The sequence below is a fragment of the Amaranthus tricolor genome, chromosome 2 (assembly GCF_026212465.1).
Source record: "Amaranthus tricolor cultivar Red isolate AtriRed21 chromosome 2, ASM2621246v1, whole genome shotgun sequence".
NCBI classification, from domain to species: domain Eukaryota; kingdom Viridiplantae; phylum Streptophyta; class Magnoliopsida; order Caryophyllales; family Amaranthaceae; genus Amaranthus; species Amaranthus tricolor.
The window spans coordinates 33,262,962-33,279,196 of record NC_080048.1 but is presented as its reverse complement, the minus strand read 5'-3'; the positions used below and the strand labels follow the sequence as shown (position 1 = coordinate 33,279,196).

The following is a 16,235-nucleotide window of genomic DNA, read 5'->3' as shown; positions in this document are numbered from 1 at the left end:
CGCTTTTCGTCCAAAACTCTTCTACCTGCACTAAAAGCAGACTCCGACGCAATTGTTGACGCGGGAATTGCAAGGATATCCTTTGCAATTCTCGATAAAATGGGAAATTTAATAGATTTTTCTTTCCACCACTCCAAAATATTATAGATACTTTGGTCTATTTCAAAGTGGTGTTTAAGATAACTATCTAGTTCTAAATATGAGGTCGAGGAAGAAGAAGATGATCCTACAAAACTATCATCTTGAGTCATTATGTTAGCTATTACCGAATTATAGTAAGAGAGACGTGCCGAAACGCTAGCACGCCTAGACATATCGCGTTTCGGGTTATATACACTAGCGTAAAAATCATAGAGTTCTGCTAAATATTTTTTACATGTTCCTACATAATTATGTACATCAGTAGACGGGCGATCTAACGATTGGTAATAAAATCCTATTACTTTAGTAAGGACCTCAGTTTTAAAACGTGGGTCCAAAATGGTTGCGATTCCATAATTATAAGGAAAATCGGTAAAATATGCTTGCCATTTTTCCATCATATCTGCAAGAATCGGCCTCAATTTTGGGTTAGTATCTTCATGTGTATATTTAAGGAGATGATAAAAAATAGTAATACATTCACTTATTACTAAGTGAACGTTCGGTTCATAAACATAAGAAAAAATCTTAGTCGCGTGGTCATACGCTTCTAATATGTTATGTACACCTGTAGCTAATTCCCAAGTGTCATCAGCTATGAAACTATCTGTACACTCACTATATAGTTGTGTTATTACTGGGCGATAAGCAATCGCCTTTGTTAATAAATCGTTGGTTGAGCCCCAACGTGTAGGAGTATCTAATGACCAATACACTTTTTTAAGTTGGTATTGGTCACATAATTGTTTATATCGTCTTTTTATATTTCCGATCCTAAGCCATTTCACTATATCCCTAATTGGTTATAATAAAACACTTAATTGTTTTATGCCTGCTTGGCAAGATAAGTTAATTATATGCGCACAACAACGTATGTGTAATAAGCTACCCCCAAGGATTAAACTAAAAGCAGGTTCGTTAAACAAAAGTTCTATACATTTAATGTTCGCGGTTGCATTATCAGTTGATCAACAAAATATTTTATCTAATAAATTCCATTCTCTACATATCTCTACTAATCTATATTTTATGTTTTCACCGGTATGTCTTTCTGGCATTGTCTCAAAAGTAATTATTCTTTTTTGAATAATCCAATTTCGATCTATCCAGTGTGCTGTTACACACATATAAGGTTCTAAATGTGGGGGAGCAGACCAAATGTCAGTTGTTATGCTAACCCTACCATTAAACGATTTAAACATTTCAACTAATTGATAGCGCATTGATTCGTATAATTTAATTGTGCGTCTTTTAAGAGTGCTTCTAGGGATTGCTCTATATTGTGGTTGCAAAGTTTTTCTAGTGAGACGCTCGTATGCCCTACTTTCACCGTGGTTAAAAGGCAATTCATCACAAATTACATACCTAGAAAATTCATCAATCATGTCATTACGATTGTATCTAAAAGGCATACCTGTGCTGGGAATGTCCCATTGTGTCTGTCGGCTTCCACTTGTGGTCCCGCTCCCGCTTGCTGCATGAGTTTCTTTTGTGATTCCATGCTTCTTTGCCAAATGTTTGTTAAAAGATCCCGTACCACCACCTAACACGTATTCACAAAACACAATAAATAAATGTTTATAAAATATGAATATATAATGTATGAATGTATAATGTATTATGTATGTATAAAAAACTTAAAAAGTATTTACCTCTGGTGAAACTGTATGAAACTAAGGGCTTTACTCCTTGACTTTCACAAATTTGACAAGTGCAATAAGAAAATATCTGGATTCTCGGTTGGTTCTTTTGTGAAATACGACCACACATGTGAAACAGCTCTACCACTAGGAGGTGCCATTGCCGGAAAAGGTTGTCTTACTGGTTCGTCTTCATCTAAATAAATAATTTAAAATTATAAAACTATAATTAAATAAATAAATAATTTAAAGTTTAATTAATTTGAAGAATAAAATTATAAAACTAACCGATAGTTTGGAAATTGACTCGTTTACCACGAGCTTGTCGTTGTTGTTGTTGTTCTCCTTGTTCTTCATGTGATCTTGTTGATGACTGTCGAGATATATGTATCCCAATTGGGGTCGTTGGTTTCTCTTCTTCATCAATTTGTATTTCTCTTTCCACTTCTTCTGCATAATTATGTAACTCTGGGTCGTACCCTTCCGGATAATTATGTTCATAATTATAATTACTAATGGAAGGTGTTGTTGATATCGACGGAGTAGAAGTGGCCTTTCTTTTGGAGGAACTGGAACCTCCCAATGATTTTGCCACTTTAGTAACTTTTTTTGTGGCTTTTTTCAAAAATGAAGACATGATTGATAATATTGAAGTAATAATAGAAATATAGAATTAAGAAATAAATAAATAATTAATTATGTAACTAACTAAATTAAGAAATAATTAAAAGACTAATTATGTAATTAAGAGAATAATTGTGTAATTAAAGAATTAAGTAGAGAGAGTAAGTAGAGAGAGTAGGAGAAGAGATGAGTTGTGAATGAAAATGATTGAAAGTGATGAGTATATATAGAGGAGAAGGCAACGGCTAGCTAACGGTAACGTAACGGTCACATTTTGGCGAACCGGTTCCATGGAACCGGTGGGCCGGTTCAACCGGACTGGTCCCGGTTCCATGGAACCGTTGGACCGGTTCCGGTTCCAAACCGCGGGTTTTTTACCCGGTTCACGACGGTTTTTTCCGGCGGTTTCACGGTTTCGCGGTTCGGAACCTGTCGCAAACGGTTCCGGTTCCAAGCGGTTCGGGACCGGTTCGGTTCCGGGTAACCCGCCCCGTGGCCATGCGTGTATATATATATATATATATATATATATATATATATATATATATATATATATATATATATATATATATATATATATATATATATATATATATATATATATATATATATATATATATATATATATATATATATATATATATATATATATATATATATATATATATCGTTTTATGGCTAAAATGATTGTATTAATTATTTAAAATAACAATCATGAATTTTATTAGTTAAATAAACTTATCTCTTTAAAATGATTCCATATCATCTTGGTATTTTGATAAAAAAAAATTTTTGACTCAAGTAATTATAAAGAATCATTAATCGGTTTATCAGTAAAATAGTCAAACTAATTTGTTGAAATGCTTAGCGTTGTTTTTCTTGAAAACTCATTTCATTTAGATTTTGGACCCTTAATAACTTGTTGGATTATTTTTCATAGTTATGATACATCCGTTTTACTATTTTATTTGGTTATTTGATAAAATACGTTATTAAGTGCTTAGAAATATTACCCTTGACTTTTATGATTATTTGGGACATAATAATGACTTAGTTTAGCCTCAGAAATCTTAGTATAGCTACGAAAAATTATTATTTAATTAATATTAATTTATTAGATACTAGTAATTTATTTATATTAAAAGGGTATAATTGTCAACATTTAGACTAGTGGAAGTTTGACTTATAAGAATGTAAACTATTTCGGTTTAGAGTCTTGTTTGATATTGCATGATATTGATTGTATGACTCTGATAGTAAGGTAACGTCGAACCATGGACCAGCATGTAAATCCCGACGTCCGTGTTAGCCGGCACGTAAAATGCGGTGTCAGACAGGGGTTCCGAGAAAAACCCATGCTGTGAAATCTCGAGCATAACAATATTGAGAGGAGTGACGACTCCCACCACAGTTAGGGTTTAGGACTACGGTCCTCACCTAACTAAACCCTTACATATATCAGTTGTCATTATTGATGTGATCTTGTGATGTGCTATGATGGTAAAGTTATGAGGCTTAATTGAACTTGATTAAATAAGCATTAAGGTTATTAGTATTTAGTAGCAGTAATGAACTTCTACAAGTATTGAGAATATAACTTAATAAATTAGTAAAGGTCAATAATGAGTAATAACCTTCTATATTGTGCTTGATGATTATTTTGTAAGCATGATTTAACTATCGCATCATAAGCTTGTTGAAGAAATTGTACTCGACTTTATCGCTGACCAATTTAATCGGCTGTCATCCGTATTATGAATAACAGTGTTTTGCAGGAAAATTTAGCTCAGGTTTCAATCCAGGTCGCAACTTTAATTATTCTATCGAGGACTTAGCTGCATTGATTTTACTTAATGACTTGGATGACTATATTGTACTTATGTTTTTTTATCATATTTAAGCAAACCTTATGTTATATTTTCTTAGTTGTAAGATTTTTTTTAACTTATATGTTTTGAACGGTTTTAATTTAAGTGGTTTTTAGAAGTTCGGCGTTTTACACTTTCACATTATTTATCTTAGTATAATTATTAATGTTAATTATGTATCGAGAGTGCCGCTCCTGCTATAGCACAAGTCATATCTCATATTGTGCACTCCCTTGCCTTCACCAAGGCCTCTCTTATGCACCATACCCATATCCTTCGTTGAATCATCACCATGACAAATCGAAGGCTCTCTTGTGTTGCTCACAACACCATCACGTTAGGTAGATTGGGCACTTGCTCTAACATTTTCATTTTACATCGATCAACACCCCAAATGTATTTAAACAACATCTTTTGGGATAATAGGGGTCTTCACCTCTTCAGAAACTTTCATAACCATAAAGTCAGCATCTATTTAGTGTGTGAGAACCTTTATGGTTTCATTATTGCGTGTGCTCCACTATTATGATTGTGACCTCCTTTCGTTACCCCATTAGAATCCATTTTTAGTCATTATTCCAAAGACCCTAAAGAGGTGTGGTAATTTTGAGTCCATGCATGTTTTCACCGCATGCTACATTGATATATGACTTGTGCTCACCGAACAGACAATTATAAGATGGCTAGACTAGTAGCTAGTTGGAAATATGGTGGGGAGGAAACTTTATTTGGAGGTCCTTCAACCTCTCCCAAGTTTTTAGAAAATGATTCGAAGGGTTACTATTTGAAGTTTTGCAACTGCATCTTAATTTAAGAAAGCTTACATAGGGGGTAGAACTTTGTCATGAACGCAATGGCTAATACACCCATGGTTTGTAGATGCCTACTGACTCAGCTTTTAACTAAGAGTTTGCTTTATTTTTCAGATTGAAGGGGAAAAGTCACATTCATATTACCTTTGCAGAAAGATCTTTGGCAATGATAATGTCACATTGCTGTAGGAAGTCGAAAATGCGATTGTGTAGGTTTTCAAAACCGTGCCTTCCGAACTGATTGCTCTCAATCTTTGGAAGAAAGTGAAGTTTCAGCTCAAAGTTCTCCACGTGATTTGACGATGCTATGAATCGATAATTGGGTGAGCAAGGGAATACCATTTGGTCGAATGACTGATTATTGTTGGCCATTACTTCTTGTTCTTATCTGACCCTTCTCCTGTAGTCCTATTTGCGTTTAACCTATAAATTGTAGTATATATCTCAAGGTCTAACCGTTCTTAAAAATAAGATCTCTTGTGCATTTAGGATAACACAAAACAAGGGTAAGATCTTGGGGAGGGGGCATAGCAAAGAGTCATATCATGTAACTTAAAGAACAAAGAAAAAATTAACCATAGCTTTTCGGTAACGACACCAAAAACTTGATGTGGTTTTGATTTTGATGTGGATGTGGGAGATACATACTTTAGTGAAAGATTGTTTGTAATTGTTGTGATTGTTAGATTACATAAAAAATGAGGAGTGCAACAAAGTTACTCATAACTCTTATTGTAATTTCTTGCTTGTGCTTCTTTAATTTATATTTAACTTTTTTATTCTAATCAGCTGATCCATCAAGAATTAGGAATTGTATTTTCTAAGAAAAAAATTCATATTTATGTGATTGTTTTTAATAATCTTGTACACTAAACAAATATTTCAAGCTCATATTCACTTCGCCACTTAAAATGAAACAAGTGACAATGAATTTTTGATTGTAAAATAAATTGAGTGCTTTATTTGCGTTACTACGACTTAGTTGTATCTATTTGTATTTGGATTATAGTCCATACACAATATGATCATGTGTTTAAACCATTGTGCATGATGCCCAAAAATCATTTGGGTATATTTCGGCTTTATTTAAAACCTAAGTTGGATGTATCTTAGTCTTGGTCTGAAAGTATTTTTGGTGTGTTAGAACCGCTCAAATACAAATTAGGTGTTTTTTTTTTGTTTTTAGTAGAATAACTGTGATTGTAATAGACAATTGTGATTGTCGACGATAATTTTAAACATAAAAAAATATCAAGAAAAAAATATAAAAGGAAAAATTGTCAATAATAAAATAATAATTACTTGATACGCTGAAAGCAAATTCACATCACCTATTATTTATTAATATTTTCATTCTTAGTAATTAATTAAGAAAATAATAATAATAATAATAATAATAATAATAATAATAATAATAATAATAATAATTATTATTATTATTATTATTATTATTATTATTGAATTTATTTTGAGCATATATAAATTTATTTTTAACTATTTCCCTATTTAAAATAAAAATCACATTGACACAAGAGATTAGAGAACATTGTAAAATTTTCTAAAAAAATAAAATAAAATTGGAAAGTAGGAAAGAACTGATGCTTGGATTAAGGTTTGAGTTTGAGGGTCTACATCTCTCCACTGTCGTTTAAAGCTCCAAGTTAGATAACCTTTCGTTCTTATTCAGATCTAAAATCCCAAATCTTTAATATCTACAAATCGTTTATTGCATAAACATTGATTTATCAGTACAAATTCTTGTAAGTACTTCTCTATATATCTTGTTTCATCTCAGCATTAATCTGATTTTTTTTATTGAAACTTCTGTTGTTTTTATTGCTTGTTATTTGGGTTTGGTTGTAAATTATGGTTGTTTAATTGTTTTTATCATAAAATTTAGTAATTGATTGATTTGTTCTTATGGGATTCGTTAAAATGTATTTAAGAATAATGGGTTCTAGATTTTGAGCGCAATTTGATGTTTGAAACCAAGATATCTGTTAAATTTTTGTGCAATTCTATAAGCTTTTCTCATATTTTTGGCCCGTTTCACATATCATTTCCCTTACCCTAATAGTGAGGAATCTAGAACAATAGTAGAGGGTGGCCGAACACTCGTCACAGTTTGTGTGTTGAACTAACTGAGCTGCTATTCTCCTGTGTTATACACTTCATTATTAATTGAACTTTTAATCAAATAATTCGGGTCATCAATTCATTTTCACTTTTTTGAATTCGCGATTCGCTCAACATGACCCTAAAATAGCCCAAAATTTGCTTTTTTTATTCGAAATTCGCAAGGCAATTAGTGAATCATGCCACATTGGTCATGACTTATTCCGGGCCCCGGCCTGCCTAATTGCCCTCTTGTCCTATTGGTAAGATTGTCTTTTGTGGCATTGGGAGAGATGAATGGTAGTGTTCTTTTTCCTAGAGAAAGCTAAAGTTCTTTGATTTCTATCAAGTGCATTGCTTTGCATCTTACAAGAATACAATTGATGGGGTTGTAAAGGATTCATCTTTGACTGGAATAAATTGCTGTAATGAATTGATCACTTTGTTTATTTATGTCTGTCCTAGGCAGTGGCGATTCAAGTGGCATTAGGGTAATGCAATGGTGTCGTTTAATACCAATAAAAAAAATTAGTTTATAGTATTGTTTCACCTAGAGAAACAAGATGTGCTTTTTATTTTTCTCTTCTGTTATGTGCACTGCTTTACAACTTACAAGTGATAGCACTGTAAAGGTTACATCAATGACTGGATTTAATATGAGTGAATTGTGAATTGTTATGACTTCATGGATAAATATGCATAAATATATTTTTGAGCTAGGGAAAGCCTCAAAACGCTACCTTTGGATTGGCATAAATGATGAGCTCACAGTTTAGGAATGAATAAGGAAGACAAGAGTAGAGTTGAACATTCTCCTTAGCAAACTTTTTCCGTTCGTATTATTGCGGCATAATCCTTTTTTGTACGCAGAAATCAAAATGTTTATGTTAGAGTATATAACATATCCTGGGGCCTCAACCTAAAGCTTAAGCTGATGGTTGAGGCCCCAGGGGCCAGGATTTGCAACCATCAACTTAAACTTTTAGTTGAGGCTCCAGGATATGTTATATACTCTAATAGTTTATATAGGTAGAATGTTTATAAAAGCGCCTTCTAGATGAGAGGCTCAAGGATTAATAGGCCAATGCACATTTAAGGATCAAAACATGCATAGGCACTTAAGGCGCAATATGAAGCACAATGCCTCCCTGCAATGAGGCTAGTGCCTCATGCCTTCACATAGTGCTTAGACTCTAGATCCATATCTATTTAGTGCACCATGTGCTTGCCACTTGCAAACTTTGTTTAGGGAAACAATCAAAATATTACCTTCAAATTGGCAAAAGAGTTTGAGCTCATAATTTAGGAACGACAAAAAAGAAAGTGAAGGGTTTACATATGGAGACTTCTTGTTTAAATTTGCGTCTTGGTGAATTTCTTGCAACCAATTTTGTGATGATAGATCACTGCTAGAATGTTAAACTTAAGTAGCAGCTTTGGAAGGAAAAGTGTGTTTGATATATTTTGAGCATAAATGATTAAACATCTTTATGGGAAGTTGGGTTTTCTAGTTGCTTCGGGAATTAGGTACGCATTTTGTAGCTCATTTTTTTAGCCATGGAATGTAAACATATTTGAAAGTGTGTTTGGTCGTTGGTGTCATATTGCATTTTTCCTTGGGCATATAGAGAAATCTTAGAAAGAACCTCGAAGCAATCTGTTAGAAAGGCTTCAGTGTATTCTTCTGTGTCAAAGTGTATTAAATTAACTATTCTCTCCACCTGGGAATTTTTGATTCTTAGCAAATTTGGACTTACCTATAGTTGATTTAGTTGTAAAGGTAAGACTGCAATTTCTTGCCTTGCCCTAAACGGGAGTCTGACGGACATATTTCTACTCTTCCCAAACACAACAGTTGATTTACTAGTGTCAAGTTAGGTGAAAAAACTTTTGTGTTGTGTCAATTGTGAGGTTTGGCGAGGAAGCCATAGGGTGAGGGGAAAACGAGGATATTTTCTAAGAGACTAGATAGATTTGATGTTTTAGTAAATGAAGGGATTATAAGGAAGTATAAACATAAAAGAAAGTTGAGATCATTTTATATTTTGGGAATGGACCTGTCGTTCAAACACTTTTGATTATAGTCCTTTTCTTTATTGATCTCTTTACTACTTTTACCCTGATTGTTGCATGATTTGTTTTATTTTTTGGTGGGGTAGTTTTATTGTGTTTTTTTTTTTTTTCCATTATAAGATACTTGTAAAACTAGTGGTTGAAGTGATATAAAGATTGGGCAGCAACACTAAAGTGTTTGCAATTTTGTGTATTATCTTGTAGAGAGGGAGTTATTACTGAAAAAAATCTCTAATACATTATGTCTTGCTATTGTTAGTTGGTTTCCTTTTAGAAATTGGTATGTATCTGACTATTATGTTTGATCTAATTCATTTTTCTTGGAAAATAACAAATATTACGAAAAGCGTGATTCATATCTGTTAAATAAGTTATTTGATTGTTTTTTTGCAGGTGCATTACAAGTGTGCATATTATCATCCTTGTCAATCCAGTTTGCCATGTCACGTCGGCCTGTGAATCCTAATCGCCGATTAGTTGAAAGCGGAACCACTTCTCTGGTTGGGTCGTTGCAGTCAAAATCTCGCTCATCACCCTATTTGTCCTTGGGGCTTGTTGTTTTGGTACTCTTATTTCCTATACATACAACAGCTATACCGAAGCAGTTAGCACTTTTTTGTACTAACATGTAGAATACAAACTCTCCCGTTACGTGACGTAATGCCCGTTATATAACTTCTTTGAAAGTTGCCGTTAAATCCCGTTATATAACGGTTCGTGAAATTCACAATCTAAACGCCCATTATTTTACATTATAATGATTTTTCACCATTACAACGTTATTTGTCTTCTCGTTAAAAATTCATTAATACCCCATTAACTTTGATTATTACGCTCACGTAAATTAGAGTTACTCATAATTTTAGTTGATATACAAAATAATTAACTAATAACTAATAAGCTAATTAACTATACACTAAATGAATCTTAATTATATTGCAATTGTAATAGCTAGTTGCATATTCTTGCATAATAAAAGTAGTTCAACTACAAAAATGCAATTATAAGTTCAAAACTCTTCTTATGTGATTTTTTCTAAAAAAAACACACTGCATTGGCTGCGATTCGCGTTATTTCTCTGTTATAGCCGTTTTCTGCGACACCGCGACCGTTTCTGCAAAGGCATTCGCTACCGCGATTTTTTTCTATGGTTGTGACACCCTATACTTGTTAACATTGTTTAGAACAGGCTTTGTATTAAACTCTTAATTTATATATGGTCAGTAATTTTAATTGACTGTAAACGAGTTCTTAGTTGCTTCTTTTCAGACACAACTCGTCTTGTATGAGACCCTTTCATGGTGAGAATACTTGTTAATTTCTTCTCATCAATGATTAGCCCATTTCTCTAAGATTACTTTAAGATTGTAAATGATCACTTTAAGGTTATAAGTGATCTCTTTACGACTATAAAGAGAGATCATTTTAAAATTTTACGTGATTACTTTAAGATTATAAGTGATTACATTAAGATAGTAATGCACATTGAGCTAGCCCAATAGAGATAGTCTCATCATGAGACTGTTTCATCCGAGAATTTGTGTTTTGTGTAAATTATTTGTATTCCTTGCTTCCTCTTCTGCTTCTTGTCACTATATCTTGCAAGTAGAGTGATATTTCTTTGTAGTATGTTTGTGCGTCAAAAACACCAATACAATTCAGAGAATACTCCTTAATTTCTTCTCATCAATTTCAGGGTGCATTCCTTTTCATTGCCTACTCATTCAGTGGTTCAGGTATGTGATACATCTGTCATCATGCATGACTTCGTTTGATTATTTTCGTTCACCTATTCACTACAAGTCATAAACAGTGTCACATGATTCGCTAGCTCATTCACTTTTTGAATTCGCGATTCGCTCAAATTTGTCCAAGAATTGCCCAAAACCGACCATAATTCACTTTTTTCGATTTGCGATTCGCGAGGAGATTAACGAATTATGTGACACCGGTCATTAATTATAGTCTCAACATGTTTTCTTTGTGTTTTAGGTCGCACAAGAGGTGTTGATGTTGTGAGTAAATTTGAAGGTAACTTTATGTCCATATTACTACCTAATTTGCTTTCCTGTTTTAGAATGTCGCATATGACCTTACCGTGCCTCTCGGTAGGTGGTGTGTCATGCACTTTAGAGCTGCAACAGGCCTTGCCTTTTCTAAAGAAAGCATATGGAGACAGCATGCGTAAAGTGTTGCACGTAGGCCCGGATACCTGTTCTGTAGTGTCTAAGCTTATAAAAGAAGATGACATTGAAGCATGGGGAGTAGAACCGTATGACATAGATGATGCTGATAGTCAGTGCCAGAAACTTGTGCGCAATGGAATTGTGCGGGTTGCTGATATCAAATTTCCTCTTCCATATCGTGCAAAATCGTTTTCACTTGTTATGGTATCGGATGCCTTGGATTATTTGTCTCCTCGATACCTTAATAGAACACTTCCGGAATTGGCCAGGGTTGCTTCTAAGGGGCTTGTTATTTTCACTGGTAACACTTCAAATCTTCAAAAATTTATTCTTTTTCTGCTGCAATATTTTGATTGTCCATTTCGGAGTTGTGTTTGAATAAGCTTATGCTTTGGATATATTATTATTTACAATATTTGCAAAGAAAAATTGCCAAAATGATCTAATCTTTTTGTGCCTTGTGCTGGATATTGGGCTGCTGACTTTGACTTTGACGTAGACGTATCTAAACTTTTTGTGATTTCCCTACAATAATCCCTAGATTTGATGAACTATAAATCTTTGGGGAGTGTTTGCTCAGAGTGCACTAAGCTGACCTAATTACAAGTATTATGCCCAAAAATAAAATAAAAAAATTATTTTTATTATCTTTTTTTTATAGGAAAAAAAAAAAATCCATTCTTCCCATTCCCTATGGTCATGGGTCATCCACTGCCTCCCCTTCACCAATCACCGACGACAACCCCCCAACCTCTACCAGAGACCCTCCCACCACCATTCTCTAAATCCTGATGACCACCTTTCTTTCCCACCCTCATTGACAACCGCCCTCCCCTAGGTAACAATATTCCCGTAAAGTAAACATGACCCTAAAAGAATTTCTCTTCATAATTCTATCTTTTAAGGTTTAACTTTAAGGGCATTAATACAATGATTTATTGGTTCATATTTGAATTGGATAACTGGAGAGAATCATTTCCAAGTCCTAATTGATCATGGAATTTTTTGCTTTACTTACTCCTATATCCTTGTTCTTGGTGTTACCATGTGGATTATATGCAAGTATTAAATTATTGGATGTGTTCCACCTCATTTTACACAGCATGAAAAATAAAAAGTGATCATGTATAAGATTAGCGTTTTGGTTCTCCATTACAAGTTAGAATCAGGAAATGTTTTCAACATAATGGGCACAACTTTAGCATCCCAAAGCTTTGATCACGCAGTAGGTTTGACATTCCTTTTATATAATGTCAAACCTACTGCGTGATCAAAGCTTTGGGGTAATGGAGATGGATGCTAGAAGCTAAGTTCATCCATATAATAGTGAAACCGCAAAAGGAGAGATGGATGTCGGTTATAATTAGGGGAGTTGGGGGGTAAGGGAGAGAGGGGAGGGGAAGTGGCGGTGGGGAGGGGAGGATGGTAGAATGGTGAGTTTTCTTATTTTTAAAATATTTTTATATGGCGTTGGGGCAATGAAATGGAATGTATATAATTTATCCTTTTTTTCTTGATTTTATTTCAATAATTCTTTTTTGGTACTTAACCTGTAATAATAGGTCACTAAAAGTGCTAATTATGTTGTGAGCAAACAGCATCTTTAAGGTTGAATTATTCATGGTTAATAATTATATGAAACTATTGTAGCAAAATCATAAAACAGTTGAATTATTCTTGATATTTTTTCTATTTGCGAATGGCATAATAGCTACCCACATTGATGTTTGATGAGCTCTTGGAGGCCCTGTTCCAATCTTAAAACTTAGGGCCCTAATAATAAAATCACAACTTTTATAAATTTATTTCAAATTACTTTAAAAACCATCAAAAACGCATTACTTTACAATAACTGTAAATTATATTTCAATACAATTGAAGTTAATATCAACCTTAAACTTATAAAAAAGGGACATAAAAATTTTGGGGCCGTTGTAGCCCATCCGGCACATGTAAATCAACACCATGGTTCGACTAAGTATATATCTTCAACTGTTATGACTGAAGTTTATATTTATAATAAGGATGGATGGTTTCAGTGTCATACATTCATATCTAATTACTTACTGAAATTATGCTGCATAATACTATTTCCAATCTTTCTTTGACTGTCTCGTTTATTCCTCCCTTGAAATCAAAAGGAGGGACTGCAATGCATATATAATTTTTGGGTCGAGTCTGGCTATAATGTGCTTTTGTGTTATTTTTTACTCTGTCCCATTAAGATTGCAACTAAACCCAAATCTGTGGGAGAGCTTTTGAGTAAATGTTGCAATTTTAAAGGGACGGAGGAGAAGTGTTTTCTCTATAGTTAATCTTTTATAAACGTATTTTAAGACAAAATTAATATAATTTTGAATTTAGGGGCATTACCAAAAATATACATAGTTTAAACAAAAACAGAGAGGTCAGTTAATTCTTGAAGGTTATCGGCTGCCGTTTGAAAGTTGAGCCATGTTGCACAAAGCTTCCAAATTCTGCTATCTTGCATGCATGACTTTGTATAGGTTTGTCTTACGCAAGTTTATAGTTACACATCTCTGTTTAAAAACTAGAGAACAATCTTTGAGTAATTGTTGTCGACATTCCATCGATACTCGAGCCCTAGTAGATAAGAATCGATGTTACTATTGACAATCTTGTTATGATTGTATTGCATTTTTGATTTAGATTATTTTTCCGTTTTTGTAAAATTACATTTTTCTTTTACTATTTTATTTAATAGGTTATCCTGGACAACAAAGAGCCAAGGTTGCTGAGCTCTCAAAATTTGGCCGTCCTGTAAGTGACGAACTTCTGAATTTTATCTTCACATACCTCTGTCCTTTCATTTCGAGAATGAAAAATGATGGTTCGACATGAGAAGTTGGATTCTCAAGTTATACTGCAGTATGCAAAAGCAGAGAGAGAGAGAGAGAGAGAGATACTGTTTCAGTGTCATGCATTACTGCATCATACGTATTGCATGTTCTTTATTCTCTACGGGAAATTCTATACCTTACATTCCTATATTTATGGATGTAGTTTGAAATTGTGTTGCAAATGTACTGTTTGTGCAGAAAACTTAAGATCATGTCAAAGAACCAATTCAACCAAAAGCATAAGCTTATGATTGAGGCTCCAAGATATGTTATATACTCTAATACTGCCCCTCTCACAAGAGCTCTTTGGAATAGAAGTGTGAATGCAGTACAAATCCTTCTTATACCTACTGCTAAATATTCTCTTTAAATGAGGGGTAGTTGAGATTTGAACACGTGACCTTATGTCACGATGGCTTCTGATACCATGTCAAAGAACCAACTCAACCAAAAGCTTAAGCTTATGGTTGAGGCTCCAAGATATGTTATATATTGTAACAGATCAATCTCGCAGTCTTCAGTCTCACTTCATCTGACTGACCATCTTCAGTTTAGATTGCATAGCTTAAAAGTAAACAGAGAGAATGTTGTGAAATTTTTGCATTTTCTCGTTATCATTGCGTTTTATTAATGGTGTTGATATATGATGCTTTCTTTTAGAACGCTTAAAATAGAAACGCTTTTTTTGAAGTAGGCTTAAAATAGAAACATGATTTGTTAATTAATTAGGAATGAAGAGAATTATTATATGATGCTTGTTTTCTGGTTAAAATTCGCTCGTTCTATGTTGCACGGTTTGTGAACAGCAATCAGTATATACCTAGGTCACCATAACCTTCATTTGAATCTAGACCATTCTTGTCATTTCTTACGTTTCACATGGTGAATAGACAATAAATCTCGATATCATCCTCATCACAATTTTGTTCACCAATGTCATGAAGCTTGATGTTTGATCTCTTCTTTGTAAAGGCAAAATTGCGGAGCGCTTCTTGGTGGATTAGATATTTTGTTCAAACAAGCTTAGAAGAGAATGAAGCTGCAACGAAGAAGTTTGATCAGGCTACCGCAAAGCGATCATACCGGCCAGCTTGTCAAGTTTTTCACTTGAATGCATATCCTTGAGATTTGTGGTATCATCTATTTCTTTACAAGTTTCGGCGTCAAAATGATGCGTAATTCACTTTCCCGCATAGATCAGATTATATTATAGTATGCCATCAAAGAAAGTACGAAATTCATGTAATCTTAAGCTAGCTTTAGATCAATGTTTCCATTCGTTCTCTTTACGCCAAATGTATCATGGAAAGTTATCATCTTCCATGCTTCAATTGTTGTGTCATCTAATGCCAAAGTTGTAGGCCGCTGCAATTGATATTTATCGTCATACTTTGTCAATTTTGATTGTTATTGTTGATCAACGCCTATAAGTTAAAAGAGTATGTATAAATGATTTTCGGGCGAAATTAGCTCGAAAGCTTAAATTAGCTGTAATGTTTCAAAAGTAGATTGCTTGAGTTGTTATTTTGAAATGTTGGTGTGTCTCTGATGGTATGTGCATGCACTATTCTCATTGGTGATTAGAAATGGACTGCTTCATCGTGGTTTCGTTAAGGGCGGTAACTTGGTTGATGAGCTCTTGCGCAAATGGCACCAACTGCCAACTCGAACCTAGGGCGTAGCCGATTAGCTTGTTGTGGACGAGGGGATTGTATCATAGCTGTGAAATGAGCTGGGGCTTTGCTAATAGCTTGCATCCGGCATGTTTAAAAAGACTTGGTTGCTAACATATTGACTTGAAGCAAATTTGAAAAATTTAAATAAAATAAGATGTTTTAACAACTTAATTCCAAAAATAAGCTTTGTGAAAATTTAATTTCCAAAATAAGCGTCCGTACATCCAAACCTAGCTTTG

The 16,235-nt window shown here is 33.8% G+C and overlaps 1 protein-coding gene across 1 annotated transcript; it reads left to right on the top strand.

The window, feature by feature from the left end:
* Nucleotides 1-6,633: 6,633 nt before the first annotated feature.
* LOC130806409 (probable pectin methylesterase CGR2) lies at nt 6,634-15,804 on the top strand. The gene is made up of 7 exons (XM_057671475.1): nt 6,634-6,845; nt 9,667-9,836; nt 10,970-11,009; nt 11,266-11,304; nt 11,386-11,760; nt 14,185-14,240; nt 15,293-15,804. Exons 2-7 carry the CDS (start codon nt 9,714-9,716, stop codon nt 15,443-15,445), a joined length of 786 nt encoding a protein of 261 aa, XP_057527458.1. The 5' UTR covers nt 6,634-6,845; nt 9,667-9,713; the 3' UTR covers nt 15,446-15,804.
* Nucleotides 15,805-16,235: the final 431 nt, after the last annotated feature.